The sequence below is a fragment of the Thunnus maccoyii genome, chromosome 13 (assembly GCF_910596095.1).
Source record: "Thunnus maccoyii chromosome 13, fThuMac1.1, whole genome shotgun sequence".
NCBI classification, from domain to species: domain Eukaryota; kingdom Metazoa; phylum Chordata; class Actinopteri; order Scombriformes; family Scombridae; genus Thunnus; species Thunnus maccoyii.
In genome coordinates, this window is record NC_056545.1 from 29,377,312 (window position 1) to 29,394,451 (window position 17,140).

The window sequence follows — 17,140 nt, forward strand, 5'->3', positions numbered from 1 at the left end:
GGGAAATGTGTCCTTTCAATTCGATAAAGAGGGGAACGCTGGCAGAGCATAATCACATCCAGACGTCCACCGTGGCCCATGGCAGCGGCAGAGTGTTTCTGAGTAACGCAAACTGATTCTTTATAAAGCAGCTGGAGGGGACGGCTGGGATGTTTGCAATAACATTTCCTTGCCTGAGGTGCTGAGGTTTGTTTGGAGGAGCAACGGGAAGAGAAAGGGTTGGGGCGTATGTGTGTGTGTGTGTGTGTGTGTGTGTGTGTACATATTCAATGTGTAATACTTTATAAGTGTTTATTTAATATGAGGAGGCAGACTTTTCATTCTCCTGGTGAGACTGCTTTCATTTCCTCTTTTTTGGAGGGTCACATCCTGGTGTGTGAGTGCGTGAACTCCCTTTGAGCATCTCCTCTACAAAGTTACCTTGAATCTAGCATTGGCGCGGCAGGGGCGTCCTGCTTTCACAAGAGATGAGTATGCATTAGTCGTTTTCTTCTGTGGTCTAATTGTGCAATTCAGCAGTGAAGCAGTGAAGGCACATGGTGCCCTTGGGGGGGAAATCTAAAAGTGTCAAACAAAAGGTTGAGGAGGCCTTTGTGACTGTGCTGCTCTGCCAAGGTGACAATAAATTCAGAGGGAAAGGGAGAGATGGGAGTAAGAGAGAATGGGGTTGTGGGATAATGCATCTGGGGGAGTGCCACAAAGCTGATAATATGCTCTCATTTCCTGTTGGCAGCTGTGCGTTCTTACAAGCCTCATTACATTATTCATCAGGATAGCAAATTGTATCATTTGGAGGAGATCTTCTAGCGAGCACAAACTTCTCTGAACTGGTCGACTTTGCTCACATCTGCTATGGGTCTTGGTCTGCTATGCTGTCTTTCCACTGTGACAGAAAGAAGAGAATATGTCGGATTCTTCAAGTCTCCAGTGAATTGTTACATCAAATACCATACTTTTATCTCAAGGAAACATTTTGATGTGCAGGAGGTTTCCATATGACAGGCAGCAGACGCAGAAAATCCACGTAAAGCAGTATGAAAGTTGAGATGGCACACTTAAATTAATCAGAAATGAATCTTAATTTTTGTATTTTGAATGCGTGTTTGTTAAAAATCATATTGTTATCAGAAGCTGAACACCTTCTTCTATCCTTTTGCAGCCAATCGGCAGGCAGCACATGGCAAACTGTAGCCGACATGGTCAAGATGGAAACGCACACAATCACTGGCCTTCTCCCCAACACCGTCTACCTGTTCATCGTCCGAGCCGTCAATGCTTACGGCCTGAGCGACCCGAGCCCCATCTCTGAGCCTGTCAGAACGCAAGGTCAGTCCGCACCATCCTCTCGCACCAAAAGTAATCCATGTTTGCTAATACACTGTCAGCAGCACTTTAAACAGAAATAAATATGTGTGTTTTCCCCCTAGATGTGAGTCCTACAGGTCAAGGAGTAGACCACAGGCAGGTGCAGAGGGAGCTGGGAGAAGTGGCCGTCCAGCTTCAGGAGCCTGTCACGCTAACAACAGCCTCCATCCGAGTGTCCTGGACTGTGAGTGGCTCAAACTTTTTGTTTTTTTAGGGAAGGTTGAGTTGATACCTGACTTCACATTAACACAGTGCACACATGCAAACATTTTAATCTTTCACTGTATCTAAATCTCTTTTCTTCTCCCCCCATGCCACCCTCAATTGGTTAAGGTTGATCGTCAGTCTCAGTACGTTCAGGGCTACCGCCTCTTCTACCGACCCAGCGGTGGAACCTGGCTCCTCCAAGACATCAACTCGCCCTCTGAGCGCAGCACCGTCCTCACCAGCCTGCTCAAAGGAACTGAGTATGAGATAAAGATCCGGCCCTATTTCAATGAATTCCAGGGCAAGGACAGCCGGACGTTACTGGTTCGAACCCCAGAGGAAGGTAATAAATCTGTGGAATTGGAAAAGATGTTTACCAGAACTATATTCCAAGTAAACTTGATTTAATAAACTAGACACTAGATTTTCTTTGACACTGTGGGGCCTTGAAAACTGCTATTCATTACCCTCTATGACACCGTATGAACTTCAGTTATGTTATCTGTAGGACCAAAAATAGCTAGAAGAGCATAAAGCATTAAAATAACAAGACTTGGAACAGTTCCCCCCCCACCTCAAGATGTAAATCTTCAGCCTGATCCGGTGCCTCCTTTGAGCAACAAAATTCCATTACCCGCCACTACAACTCTACAAAGAACACAGGATTCACAATTATCAAAGACGCATCAGAGACTTTTTGATAACGTTTGCCAGAACAACAGACTCATTTGTGAGCCGGCAGCTTGGAGCTGGGTGTGTGTGTGTGTTGGACTCACACTCACACAAACACATTCACTCAGACATTCCTCTAAGTGTGCTCACACCCTCTGCCTTGACACCAGGAGCACAATTCTCCCCCAAGGACCAAACTGAAAAAATCATCCCATGCCACCCAACTCAACCTTGACACAAAATCCTCAAAATAATAATCCATCCTATTATAATCTATTGAGTACATTTTTGTATAACTCATTAGTTTATGTGTTTCAGTTATCGATTAGAAATCAATTAGTAACGGTTGAAGTTAACTAGGGCTGCAATTATTTTCATTATCGATTAATCTGCTGATAACTTTCTCGATTAATTGATTAGTTGTTTGGTTCATAAAATGTCAGGAATGGTGAAGTTTACTGTCATAGAAGACAAAAGAAACCAGAAAATATTTGCATTTGAGAAGCTGGAATCAGAGAATTTGGACATTTTCTCCTTAAAAAAATGACTCAAAATGATTTATTTATTCATTTAATTTAGTATTTGACAACTAATCCATTAATCGTTGTAGCTCTGTTACTCCCACTGGTGTCATTTTTATCATCAGGATTCCAGGAGTCCATATCTGTATTCAACATGCAGTGATGCAATATTGTTAAGCTTTATAGGTCCGCTAATTGCCGTAAAAGTAAAAGTGTGAATCTGGAAGGCGTCTGACTGTGGAATGTGTTGTGAAAATAATTAATCACTGCCCCTCCCCGGGGGGGAGAGAGGAGGTCCATCTGTCAGATTCCTTCCTGGGTAATAAACTTCCAAAAAAATCCCTTTAAAAGATTGTTACCTGAATACATCAGAGAGTTCGCTTGTTTACAAGTACAAGTCTCTCACTCTGTCTGCTCACTATTCTGACCCTGCTCTCCCAACCGTCAACAAGTTTATTCGGCACTTGATGTCATCATCAGACTCTGCGCAGCATCACTGCATTGACAACTACTGGAAACTTAACTTCCATAAACTGCTAACCTGGTGCTACATTAAACTGTCCTGCTCCCTAAATATTAGCCTATTCTAAATTGGCTTTTCCAAAGATTAGACACATTCCAAATTACCCCACAATATACCAGCTGCTTTCAGGTGACAGTCTTTATTTTACATATCAATCACTGAAACTATCTGGTCATCTCTTTACCATTCTCATCATTCATTTATTACTGCGTTGTTTGTGTCTTTGTTAGTTTGTTCTCGTTGTGGTTTAGTAGAATAGTTGTAGTTTTAGTTTATAGATAAACTGCAGATAGAACTGAATAAAAGAACACAGTGAAGCCCATGATGTCGCTGCACATATGTCTGCCTCTGCCGTTCCTCTGAGAAGAGCTGTGGAGGAGGACAAAGCCCTTGCAGAGTGGGCATGAATACCTGGCGGGGGGTCTTTCTGCGGCATACAGTATGCCTGTGTGATAGCTTCACACAGCCAGTGGGCTGTGTGAAGCTGTGCGCCTTTCACCGACCAGTGTTTCATCAGAGGCTTTCCCAGGGAATGCTCTCTGTAATGCACATCATGTGTTGTGCGAGTCATTGTAGGTCCATAGGCTACTGCCTGAATTTGCTTAATGAAAAGCAAGTTTATGGTTAAACTGGGTTATGTGTAATACTTATTTGCTATTTCTCCTAAATGCACACATTAGTTTATTTCCCTACATGTCTCATTTTTGGGGGTTTTTATTATGTATGGTCCTCTGCAGGTTTATATCAGTTGATCCAGAATCTAGATGAAAAACAAGGCAGCTGCTGTTTTTGCCTTCAGCACTTATAGACTTTGGATCAACCTGTCTGAGTAGCTTAGGCTGACTAAAAGTAAACATTTTAACTTTTTAAATCACTCAATAAAACTTAATTTGCCCTCCTGCTACAGCTCACTTTGATGTCTCTTGACTTGTGTTTTATATGTTTTTTTTTTCCTTGTTTTTTTCATTTTACATTGTTCTTTACAAGTTCTCACTTGCTGATAGATCATCATGCCATGTTTTCACTATCAGTATGTTCATAAAATGACATGAATGCTATGTCCCACCTCTCATAGTCCCCAGTGCCCCGCCCAGAGCTGTTACAGTGGCAACGATGAAGCTAAGCAACAGCTCCAGCATCAGCGTCTCCTGGGAGCCTCCACCCAGCGACATGCAGAACGGCATCATCCAGGAGTACAGGGTAATTATGCCTCAGCTGAATCGAGTCACGCATTTGACACATGAGCAATGTTTTATCACCAAACACCTGCACAAATATCACAAATCTGCTGTAAAACACAGAACAGAGAAAACACTGTAACTCTCAGTGTACACAATGTTAAGACTAATGGGATTTCCTTAATTAAATCTATACTAGTCACAAAGAAAGAGATGTAGATTCAAAGAAGCAGGGGGTTATTGGAGGACTGTGGAGTGTGCAGAAGAGGCTGCAATTCAATTTCAGGAAGATGACCCTAATATTTGGTTCATTCAGTGTACATGCAGAGATAAAACCTTGTCAAAGGAAGAGAAAAGCCCTGAGGCGGTGTTTTTAAAACTTCAAACGTAGAGTAGAGCACACTGGTTATTGGTCAACTTCAATGATCTACTGTACATTTAACATAGGGAATATCTGACTCCGCTTTGATGTCGTTATGAACAGATCAAACATTGCAGCCTATAGTTAAGTATTTCATCAGTGAACCAAAATGCAAATACAGTCTCAGCTGAGGAGTATTTGTCCGAGAATATAAAAGTGTCACAAGAACAGAAACAGGAAGCAGCTGCAAGACAACTTCAGTGCCTACTCTGTGTATCCAAACAGGTGTGGTGTGTGGGCAGCGGCGGCGACAACCAAACGCGCTACTACATCAACAAGACAGTGGACGGTAACACGTTGTCCACGGTGTTGAAAGGCCTGATGCCCGGCGTCCTCTACCAGGTGGAAGTGGCGGCGGTGACCAGCGCTGGCATCGGCACTCGCAGTCAGCCGGTGTCCGTCCTCTTCAGTGAGTTCATGATGAGAAACACAGCTTTAGAGAGATGATATTTATTTCTTTTTTATTACTATATGTAATATAAGAGTACTGTTATGTACTGTATTGGTTGAAAACATGAAAGCCATACAATATGAATGAAAACAGGCAAATAATACAACAGATCAACAAAGAAAATGGCACAAAATGATCAGCACTGTAGTATCCACTTCACCATCCTTCTCATCTTATTTTGTCCTCCTCCTCTTCCTCCCCCCTTCCTGTTTCCTTCCCCTAGAGCTGCCAGCTGAACAGCCCTCCGTGTCAGGCGGCGGAGGCGGCGGTGGCACCAGCGACAGCGGCGAGGAGAGCAGCGTGAGCCTGGCTGAGCAGATTACCGATGTGGTCAAGCAGCCGGCGTTCATCGCAGGCATCGGCGGAGCCTGCTGGGTCATCCTCATGGGCTTCAGCGTCTGGATCTACTGCCGGCGCAAAAAGAGGAAGGAGCTGAGCCACTACACCGCCTCCTTCGCTTACACGCCAGCAGGTGAGGAAGAATAATTATGTTGTTGAATGATATATTGCCACTGACCTGAGGCTGTGTGTGTCTGCTGTCTGTTATCGCAGACATGTTATTATGCATTTATGTTGGAAGTCATGGAAATTAAAAGGTGGCCATTCTATACGTAGGTTCAATATGAGATTTTGTTAAATAGTTTTATATTTATTTTTGTGACTACATACTATACATAAGGTCCTGTTCTACTGTAGTTTACAGAGAGTGTGTTTACTGCAGCAGCGCTTGCTTTCAAAGATCCATCACTTGACTATCAGTGTCAGTGTAAGAAAAAGATAGATGCATGATTTAGTTGTGTTTTCTCTGCTATTGCAATAGCTCTATTGTAACACATTCATACTGTGCATACATAAACTTTGCCCAAAACATTTTCAATGAAAATCGGAACAGCTGATCCTGGGTAATAAAAGCACAGTCAAGACTGAACAAAAAAGATAAAATTAAAGCTAAGAAGGCCACGAAAATGTAACATGCACTTGTCTTCTGCAGTTGGCTTCCCTCATGGAGAGGCATCAGGACTCAATGGAAGGTAATTATGTCCTTCATTTAAGTTCTATTATATACTCTATATTCTCTGATAATTGTAAATGTTTCTCATTGTCTACACACGCAGCTTTTTCTTTGCTAACTGTTTGTCCATCTGGGCAGTCATTGGTTGTGTTGTATCTCAAAAGTAAAGCCAGAATGTCTCTGTAGGCCCGGCGTGCTGGGAGGCAACATGGGCAACTACCCGTGGCTGGCAGACTCTTGGCCCACCACCAACCTGGTCCACAGCGGTAAAGAGGCCGTCAACTGCTGCACCACTAATCATGACACAGCTGAGAGATACTACAACGGTAGGATGCTGCTTTAACAGAATAGTTTGGTAGAGTGAAGTACATGAATGTCTGTTTTTGTATCCTTGTGCTTATATAACAGCTGCTGTGACAGATTTTCTTATTAAGTCATTTATGTGTTGAGAGATTAAAAATGTAAAAGGGTCCTTGATGCTGAAAATAATGCTAACATATTTCAGCCCAGTGATAAGTAGAGGCGCTCAATATGACAAAACAGAGCTAATATATTCCGAACAAAACACAAAAAAATGTTTCTAAATATAACCTCCCACTGCCTCCATCCTTGTGTAGAAGCTGGCATCTCCAACTACCTGAACCAGACAGAGAAATACAGCATGGGTGGCTCCACCGAGGGTCCCATCTACAGCACCATCGATGCAACCAGCGAGGACCTGCACAGCTTCACCTACGCCCAACACACCTCCACCACCCCCTACGCCTCCACCTCCATCATGCCTTTCAGCAACCAGACGCAGGGGCCGGCCCACAGCGGCGAGCAGCCGGATGATGGACACTGGATCCCTCAGCCGGGGCCCTCTGGATCTCAGTACGCCCAGCCGGACCGCTGCAATGGTGAGGAGGGCCAACAGGGTCATGACCTTTTACTGTCTTTGTTCAGTAAAGACAGATCTTTTGTTGCAGCTTACCAACAGAACCTGCTCAGCGTGTGTTTAAATTAGCATGTTTTTAAAGCGCTGTAACCTCAGATCTGCTGACAAATCACTGCTTCATTCCACACTCCCAGTTGAAATCCAGGGGTGATCAAACGTTTTCCATTTTTGCCCCAATACTGTGAATATATTTTACAAATGTTATTATGAATACGTAATTGCTCAATTCTGTCGTAATTAAAATAGGTTTCCTATTGTATTTTTGCATTTATCTGGGTCACATTTGTGTTTTTTATTTCTACATCTGCATTTTCAAATGTATCTGTAATTATTTATTTTGCCAACAATGACCTAGTTCCAGCTTCTCAGTTGTGAGGATTTCCTGCCTTTCTTTGTCTTATGTGATAGTAAACTGAATATTTTTTGGATAAAACAGGTGATTTGAAGAGATTTAGGAAACTGAATCATTCGTTTATCACCATTGTCTAACATCTTATAGGCCAAATGATGAATCAAGAAAATAATCTGCAGACTAATTGATAGTATGAAAAAATAAGTATTAGTTGTTGCCCTCATTTTTATTTGTCTTTCACTGCAGTATTTTATCTAACCCCTCTGTAGAGGCGATTTGGTTATCTAATTTTGCAGCCCCATTTTGCGTTACTCTCATACATTCTCATAAGTGAACAGATGATGTTTCAGCCACAGGCTTGCTGGAATATGTGTTAAATTATGCTCATGATAAATCAGCTGAGTGTGACAAAGTGTCCTCTTCAGGTGAATCATTGTGGTTCTCTCTCCATCTGTTTGCTAGGTAAGCCAAAGCAGAAGGCGATGGGTAAGGCTGTCAAGACTCCGTCTCTGACCTGGATGGAGGCTTTGCCCCCACCTCCCCCCATAGGAGAGCTGGAACAGTGTGACCAGGACGAGCAACCCCCAGAGCTGGAGGACATGGACATAGGGTGAGTCAGACTCCCGTGCCTTCTCTTTCCCTATAAATTAGTATTACACAGCTACACCATCATTTAGACTTACCATCACCTCTAACAGGCACATCAAGTATCGAACCCACCGTGGCTCTTATGCCTCTGGCTTTAACAACTCAATTACCTCGGCCTTGGTCAATTGCTTTAGTGATTTAGCTGTTTTCTTCAACCTTATAACACAATTAGCTGTGTTCCTTCTTACCAGTCGCTCTCCGCTACCTCAGAGAAACACTATCATTCAGTGTAACACTTGTAGCAGCAATCCCACCCAAGCAGAAGCTTAGCCTCCTGCAGTTTTGCCAACGGCAAGGCCCTCCGACTTGAGTCGAGTCTGAAAGAACAGCATTAATCTTTAAAGTAGTCTATAGCTAGCTGGATATGAAGGCACCGTTTAGAAAACAGGCTGCCCTCAACAGTATCTTTCAAGAACACATAAGATCCAGCTACATCTCTCTTGCCACAGCGTCATCTAGCTGTGTCCCTCTTTGTCTTTGTAGCTCGGATGAGGAGTGGTGCCCTCCCCTCCCGGAGAGGACCTACCTGATGGAGGGCTGTGAGGATGGACCCTCCCCCCCACAGAGGAACAACGCCTCCTCTCCGGCCACCTCCTACAGTCACCAGTCGACTGCCACACTCACCCCATCGCCACACGAGGAGACCCGAGCCCCCCATGACCTGCCCCGCCTCAACCAGCTAGACGGCCAGCAGCTGTCACGGTATGTGAATTGACTGGGGCCTGTATGCATGTGTTTGTTTGCAAAAGGTTTTCATCGTAATTATTCATACTGTAACTCATGATCCTGATCTCTTGTCATGAACACCCACATTACATCTGCTGCTCACAGTCGCTGAATGCGAGCCTTCATTCTGCTTCACGGAGAGAAGGCTTTTTTCATTTTCAGTCTTCATGTTTTCCCCAGAGATTTTACCATCCACTGCTTACTGCTGAGTGAAGCTGTTGTTATTAACTTTAGATCAGCGTGTCAACTTGGAGAACAGTAATCAGTCTTCACACTTCACAGCTTGTCCTTGTTCTTTTTTTAGCATTATTGTATGAAATGTTCTGTTATTGTGAGGCTTTATCTTTGAATTAAAAGCAAGACTTTGAGTCTTTTGAAAGAAGTAATAACTGTCTTTTTATTACAAATTAAAAGATGAATTCACTGACTTGCTCAACACACGGTTTTCTTCTGCTCCAGCCTCACTTGGTCTGGTGTTGGACCAGTAGCTTATGGTGGATAATGTTAGCAACCTTTAGCTGACTTTATGAATTACATCCATCACAGATCAACATCTCAGTGGTTTTCTCACAAAAGTAAAATAAGAAGTAAACACATGATAGCTCACTGGCAACAAAAAAAGTTATTCTTGTCGCCAGTGTGCTATGCTAAACTCAGGTCAGTGTTAATGTAAAAAAGCCAAATTTAATGAAAAGTTGACATACACAGTGATTCACACACATCTTTTTCATATGCAGGAAAAAATAAATTGTCAAAATTGTATTTTTTATATTTTTACAGAGACAATGCACATTGGACAACATCACTGTGAAAACAGTGTTAGCCAAATGGCTAATTTTCAACTGTTGTCTCATGGCCAGATGTTAAATTATCCATTAAAATAACAATGAAGAGAGGCAGACATGCAAAATCATAACAGGAGAAGGCAGGAAAAACACAGGGCTAACTGACCAGAGGATAAAAATAATACACACAATCTAGACTATCCCAGGACATAAACCTCACACTGAACCAAAGATTTAGCTTCCGATTCTATTGATGTGTTCTCTCCAGTTACATGTTGCCCTTACTTCCCATAGCAGAAGGTTACCCTGTGGTCCAGTGCCAGTTCCCCAGGCGCCGAGCCCGTCGCTCACCCAGTCCAACCCCAGCCTCTCTGGCCAACAGCATCACGGCTCATCAGAGGTTGGCACACTGCAGTGCCAAAGTCCTGCCCATCGCTGCCTCCACAGCCAGGGGCCAGCTCCGAATGAAGATAACGTCTGCGCGACTACACCCGGTAATGTGACTGGCAGCGCTGTGTGCTCACGCATACAAACCTGCATGTAACACACAGAGAAAATCGTGTAATCTTAACATGCACACACGCATCCACTCTAGAGCTGTGTTGATTTATTGTTACTGCCAGTCTGTGCAGTACGGAGAAAAACACACTCTCTGATGGTGTTGTTGTTCCCTCTCCTCATACAGTGCATAGTCGTCCCTCCCCAGCAGATGCATGCACTCCTCCCAACCAAAAATCACGAGTGAAAAAAAAGGTTTCTAAGAGTTCAGCATACAGAAGAGATATACAAGGAGGTGAGTGGCTCAAATTCTACGTTTCTGTTTTACATGATTGACATTTCTGTACAAATTCACTGCTACTGAACATACAGGGAAGAGTTCACTGGCATTATTGACTGTTACAATGACATTCATGCATCAGATATTCTCAGTAGCTGAATATGCAGCTCTACAGATATTTGCTCTTACTATTCAGTGCTCTTTGCTAGTGAACAAATAAATAGCATCTGTATGTCCACAAATATATTCCTCAAAACCTCCACATCTACAACCTCCACATCTACAACCTCCACATCTACAACCTCCACATCTACAACCTCCATATCTACAACCTCCACATCTACAACCTCCATATCTAGTGCTGCTGTTGCTGTACATGGGTTTGAAATGTAATCTTAGCTTACAGACTCTGTTTCTCTACACGCACCATATGTTTCCCAGATAACCATCTCACAAACAGATTGGAAACGATAACAATCTAAAGTTGCACTGCATCGTCGGATCCAGTAACCTTGAAACCAATTAAACAGCACATGGCTGCATGTGAATCACACAATCAGAACCCTTAACTCTTAACAAACAGGAATGCTAAAAACAAGAGAATACATGGTTATTTAAATTTATCCCTGTTTTCTAAAGGAAAACAACACTGTAACTAGTCTCTGGGGTTCTCTCAATTATGCGCGGGGAAAAAAACAAAAACAAAATGCTCTCATTCTTCTTTAAAGCAATACAAACCTATTATGTAACAGAGACCTGACTCTGAAATTAGCCTAAATGCACCCACTGAAAAGAGAAGCAAGAATGATCTTCCTTATAGCCTATATTCTAAACTCATGCATGATTATTCCTCCACCTCTTTCTGTTTAGACCTGCCCCCACCCCCGGAGCCGCCCCCAGAGGAGGACAGGTTGCAGGGCTCCCAGAGGTGCATGGAAGCCAGCATTGTGACAAACAGCCCTCTGTCCTCCCTGGAGAGGAGCGAAATCAGCAGCAATAGCCACCAACGCAAAGGCTCAGGACAAAGAAGCACTGAGAGTGAGACAAAGTTTTCTGCACTGGGTTGTGTTTCAGTCGTAATTTAAATTTCAGATTAGCAAAAATCAAATTTGACTTTCCTCATTTTCGCTCCTTGCAGAAATGAGGAATGAAAAGACAACGCTTACTTTATATTTCACTGAAACAGAGTCAAATATGGTTATGTATACTTTCGTAAGGCACAGTCAGCTGTAGTACTGTCCACATTTACAGTATGCTGTATCATGCTCTACTACTGCACTGCAGTATTTTCTCCTCGGGTGTTGCTCAGTAGACTAAAATGGGACTTGAGACACAAAACCAGATTATTCCTCATGAATGAATTAATATCAGTGCTACATGCAGCTGCAACATGACAATCACACTTTATAAGTAGGTGGCCATAAATGGAAACACAAGATAAATTATTCTTTTGTTGTCCAGAAAAACCTAGAAATCCCACAACATGATGCCTCCCTGCAGCACAGATTCACACATTTTTAAGAGAAAATTCTGTATTTTGGCTATCCCTAGCTCCGGGATTAATTATGATCAAATAGAACATATTCATGGGGATTTTTAGGATAGAAAATTCTTGCCTGAAGCAGCTTTAAATTGCCATTTCTCCAGTTGATATATGTGTCTAAATTAACCATCCTCCCACTAAGTCACTGTGCTGCAGTCTTTCACTGTTAACCCCATCTTCTCTCATCCATCCGTGCATAACCAGGTGAGGAGATGATGGCGTACGGCAACAAGGCCGGTTACCTTTCTAGGAGTCAGATGTCCAGTAACTGCTCGACCACAGGAAGCTCCTCATCCAGAGGCTCCACGGGCTCCCGGGGGCTCAACTCGACCAGGAAACACAATGAGGTAGAATACAGGACCCGCTAGCTGATTGATGCAAATGATCTTCTAATTTAAGTGCAGTTTTATGCAAGAAAAATGTTCTCTTTTCACCTCAAATGGTTTTAATAATTGATGTGTTCAGATATTTATGAGCAGGGGAACAAAGACTGTTCCTTCTATGGAGAAGTTCATGTGGTTTAGTTTTATCTACATATCATTACTTACGCTCCATAAAACACACATAATTTTATACGTGCGGGCACATGAAAAGAGCTTTTACATTCCCCTGTTGCCCACACACACAAACGCGCACACACATCAACATGGCTCTCAGGCTCATACATACAGATCTACCATTACTGTCTACTCAGGATTGGCTTTTACAGTAAGAAACAGTGTTAAGTGTGCACGCCCTCTGCTCTTTCTGGAGTGCACTTCTGAGCACACACTTCACTGTGTGAGCGCTCCTTTAAATGCACCCCCTGCAGGCTCCCTCACGACAAGCCGGTGTCTTTCATGGCAGAACAAGCTGCGCCAGCTGAATGGAAAGCTCTGCAGGGTTTCGTGCTTGCGAGGCAACACTCGCAAACACTGTTTGACATGTCCCTCAACATTACTGTAGTTATTAGCCAAGTTAATTACACAGTTAGTAGCCAAGAGCAAGCATAGAAAGTTGTTTACAGTCAATTAAAACAAATCTATAATCAATGTCTTGTATGTAAGTCAAGTGCAGGGAAAAACTAAAGAATTCAGAAATGTGTTCATGCGGAGGGTTCCTGATGGAGAACGTTACTCAGAGATAAAATTCAAAGGGTGAATGGAAACTTAAGAGAAATGTATAAATACATCATTATTTTACTTTATTTCTAAGGATAATCAGACCTTTATTAAATGTAAAAAAGAAAAAGGAAACTGGCTATTGAAATAAGTAATTCCTATTGCCATTTTAAATGTTCATTTCCATCGAAGCTTTTCCATTTTTCATTTCAGGTTTTTCAAATTTCTCTCCATTTTCAGACTGCTATTCCATACTGTTATTCATTTTTATACATTTCCTTTTCCTTTTTAATGTTTGTTCATGGTCTGATGATCTCTGATAGCGGAACAAAATAATAATGCACGATCCTCTCCTCTTATTTAATTTTCATTCAGATCATTTTCTTCGGTAAAAGTAGCAAAACTGCAAGTTAAAGGCTGAATTGAAAGTGTTAGTTAAGTACATAAGAATCCTTGGAAAAATGTAGTTGAAGTGTCAACAGTTATGCAGAAAGAAGCCCCCATTTGATTGTTACATCAATATATATGATATAATTATTACTAATTACCTTAATGTGCAAGAGGCATTTTTCTGTTGTAGATATAGAGATGGAGCTCATTTTTAAACTATTTTACATACTGTTGGGTGATTTCATCTATAACAGATCAGCCTATTCTTTTAAGTTCATCATGTGTTTGTATATAGAATGTGAATTTATAAAGTAGCTGGTGACTATAGCTGTTAGATAAATGTAGTTGAGCAAAAGTACAACATTGCCTCTGAACTGTAGTGGAGTAGAAGAAATAAAGCAGAAATTTGAAGTATGTGAGTAAATGTACTGACTTACTTTCCACCACTGCTTTTAGTTTATTTGTTGGAGAAATGATCTCCAAAGTAAGCCAGCCATCATAAGCATGGCTTTATGAGAAATGGCCAGTGTAGCAGCTTTGATTCTTTCTTTTAGTGCTGTAGCTGTTAACTTTAATGCTGTAACCTGAGACGTCACCATAAAGCTGCCTGTGTGTGCAGACAGAGAAAAGATGGCCCTGTCACGGGTCAGTCCACGCCGACCTAAACGCACATCTGACATGGGAATGTAGCAAAGCAACTTGTAAAAGTGACACACTCGCACAATTGCTCTTTTCACTTGCTCTAAACACATACACACACAGCTCCCTTGTATCTCGTGCTTCTCAGGTCACCGCCCCCCCGTGGAGCAGTAAGGAACACCTCAACCCCCCCCCAACTGACCCTAACTGACCTTTACTGGCCTTTTCACACCTTGCTGGGAACATGAAAGTGTGACCTCCTTCGCAATAAAGTTTGGGTTTGTTTCCACAGGAAGCCTGGATTAAGTTACCCCCTCTTCCTGTTGTGTTACTGACCGCTATCATTTGCCCTTCGACCCAGGCGGTCAGTCTGGGATGGGTTGAGGGGGTGTTGTTGCTGTCCTCAGGCCTGTTACATATGCTCCGAGGCTCTGAGCTCACACACACATAGTCCAGAGTCTGAACATCAAATATGTGATTACTGGCACTGGACAAGCATGAGTTTAAGATTTAGGTTGCACACAAGAGGATAATGTTCAATATATCGCTCATGCAAAGCTGACAAAACACATGCTTCATGGCCAACCAGATCAGGGGAAAATATTTTTGAGAGACCGAAGTGGTTGAAGAAAACAGACTGCCCTTAATGGCCTTATTACATAATTCATCATTCTCATTCTTGCAAGAATATAAACTCGCAACAGACTTCAATAAAACCAAAACACTTATTGTACTTTCTTTCATTTTGCTCTCAACAGCAGATCTCTGTTCAGTTTTGAAGAGGACATGAAGATTCATCCAGACTTTATTATAACAGTGCTCAAAGTAATGATGACCTGTTCTGTCTCTAAGAAGAAATAGATTGAAGTCCTTACTCTTGAGTACATATTAATCTTGAAAAAATGCACCCAATCTTAATAAAATGAGCCTTGACAAAATTGACCATTGTGATACCAAACTATGGCAGGAATAGTCTTCTATAGTCTGCTCCCAGCTTATTAGTTTTATTAGGTTTTTCTTGTAATCATTCCACCTGTTCATACTGACCATTAGAAGATCCCTTCATAATGTACTTATAATGTAAGTAAGTGACAGGGTTAAAATCCACAGTCCTCCTTCTGTGCAAAAATGTATTTAAAAGTTTATCTGAAGCTAATATGAAGCTTCAGCCATTCAAATGAGTCAAATCAAGTAGATATCTTTCAATGTTAGTCTGTTTAGTGCCAAATTCACTCTTTTTGTTACTATACTTCCCCCACAGTGCAACAGGGAAACACTGTCTGAGGAAACACAAAGAGGGAATTTATGCTAAAGAGACTGTAAATGTGTCAGATATCCACTTCAGAAGAACGGTGTAATTATGTAAGAAGAAAAAGTGATTGAATAATGCTCCCTGTCCTTCAGTGACTACTGTATGTGCACTTTATCAAGGCATTCAGAGTCCAGATCTGCATGCGGAGCAGGGTGGTGCAAAAACTTTAGTAAATGACTGCCTTGATTTATCAAAATCAAGCATTGTGTTCCATTTGAATTTTTATTAACGTTAAAATATTTCTCTTTTTCAGGAAATGAGATAAGGCCATCAGTGAGTCTGTCAGTGTACCTTCGATGCCTCCATCATCCATCTTTCCACTGTGGACACAAAGAGCTGAGCAAGAGGAAGAGTTTTCTGTTCAGGATACCAGACTCCGTGTCATTGCTGTGAAACACAGAACAGACTCTACATCATGCTTTTTGGTATTACTATGATTATTTATGAGCTAACGAGTTCACCCCTCCCCCCCCTTGATTTGTAAATACCTGTGTCTGTACTGTTCTTTTGTGGGCTCTGGATACAGGGAAAGAGACGTATATTGTATTTATGAAGATGAAAAAAAAAAAATCTCAAATGTTAAAAAAAAAAAGTCTGTTATTATAAAAAAAAAAAGCTCATGTCTTCTTGAATGTGCCAACTTTTTTTTGTCAAAATGTACAGTATACGTTTTGGAAAAGCATTAACTACTGTTGCACTCTCTTGTTGTGATGGCCAAACAACAGAAAATATGAAGCACAAAGTGTGTTTGTCGGTTGAGAGGGGCGGTCGGAAAAGCCAAAACGAGCGGGTTCTCGCTCCCGGAAGGACGCCTCGGCCTGACCGGGATCCCTGCACCCATGTAGTCCGCTAAGAATGTCATACTTTTCTATGTTTCCTTTGGTTTCCCTGCAGCAAAATGTTCCCGTGTGCCAGCAGACAGACAGGCTTTATAAAAGTTTGATTGTAACTCTTCTCTTGTCCCCTTCCCCTTGTTCGTCTGAGGGACTGTTTGCTGCAGTTGTGAGATAAATTTGCATATACTCCTTCCAAAACAAACAAAAAAAATGTCTGTGGGCTGACTTTTTTGTACTCTTGTTGTTTTGTAAATGTACAATAAAATACATTTGCTGATCTATGCCTCTACTCTTTCCTTTTGGAGCAGCTTTCAGGACATGTAGTACCATGTATTCCAAACAACATTTCATTTGGCTTGTTCTGGCATGTACACCATTACAGCAAGACAACAAACAGATCCAGAGTCACTGTAAGTGATCTGGTATTTTATTAAAGCTTCTTATTGTACGACACACCAAAGTGAACATCATTTCTCTACACCTAATAACACAATTACACAGATACGTGCTAAGGTAGAGAAAATGCTAAATTAACAGAAATAGAAATTAATGCAGAAATTGAAGACACTCATATGAAGCCTCATATCTTTGTCAAAACTGAAGAACAGAATGAAGACTGTGGATTTTGTCCTTCACTTTAGAAAGACATTAGGAAGAGATCTCTTCTTGGCTAGCATGGACAGAAGGTGATGAGAATTACAGCAACAAGAAATGTTTCATAGTACATGTGGACATGTGAGTGTT

General features: G+C 41.8%; 1 protein-coding gene across 2 annotated transcripts in view; it reads left to right on the plus strand.

Moving 5' to 3' along the window:
- The window catches only part of robo3 (roundabout, axon guidance receptor, homolog 3 (Drosophila)), an 87,622-nt gene extending 70,945 nt beyond the window's left edge, over nt 1–16,677 (plus strand). The window contains exons 13-28 of one of the 2 annotated variants that reach the window (XM_042431783.1): nt 1,160–1,326; nt 1,428–1,549; nt 1,699–1,915; nt 4,364–4,488; nt 5,113–5,296; nt 5,562–5,810; nt 6,330–6,369; nt 6,537–6,676; nt 6,968–7,249; nt 8,102–8,249; nt 8,771–8,989; nt 10,093–10,292; nt 10,484–10,591; nt 11,447–11,614; nt 12,324–12,466; nt 15,814–16,677. In XM_042431783.1, coding sequence (XP_042287717.1) covers nt 1,160–1,326; nt 1,428–1,549; nt 1,699–1,915; nt 4,364–4,488; nt 5,113–5,296; nt 5,562–5,810; nt 6,330–6,369; nt 6,537–6,676; nt 6,968–7,249; nt 8,102–8,249; nt 8,771–8,989; nt 10,093–10,292; nt 10,484–10,591; nt 11,447–11,614; nt 12,324–12,466; nt 15,814–15,825 — 2,524 coding nt within the window. In that variant the 3' untranslated portion in view covers nt 15,826–16,677. The remainder of the gene's footprint in view (nt 1–1,159; nt 1,327–1,427; nt 1,550–1,698; nt 1,916–4,363; nt 4,489–5,112; nt 5,297–5,561; nt 5,811–6,329; nt 6,370–6,536; nt 6,677–6,967; nt 7,250–8,101; nt 8,250–8,770; nt 8,990–10,092; nt 10,293–10,483; nt 10,592–11,446; nt 11,615–12,323; nt 12,467–15,813) is intronic. The other variant, XM_042431784.1, reaches the window with a different exon arrangement.
- The last annotated feature ends 463 nt before the right edge of the window (nt 16,678–17,140 follow it).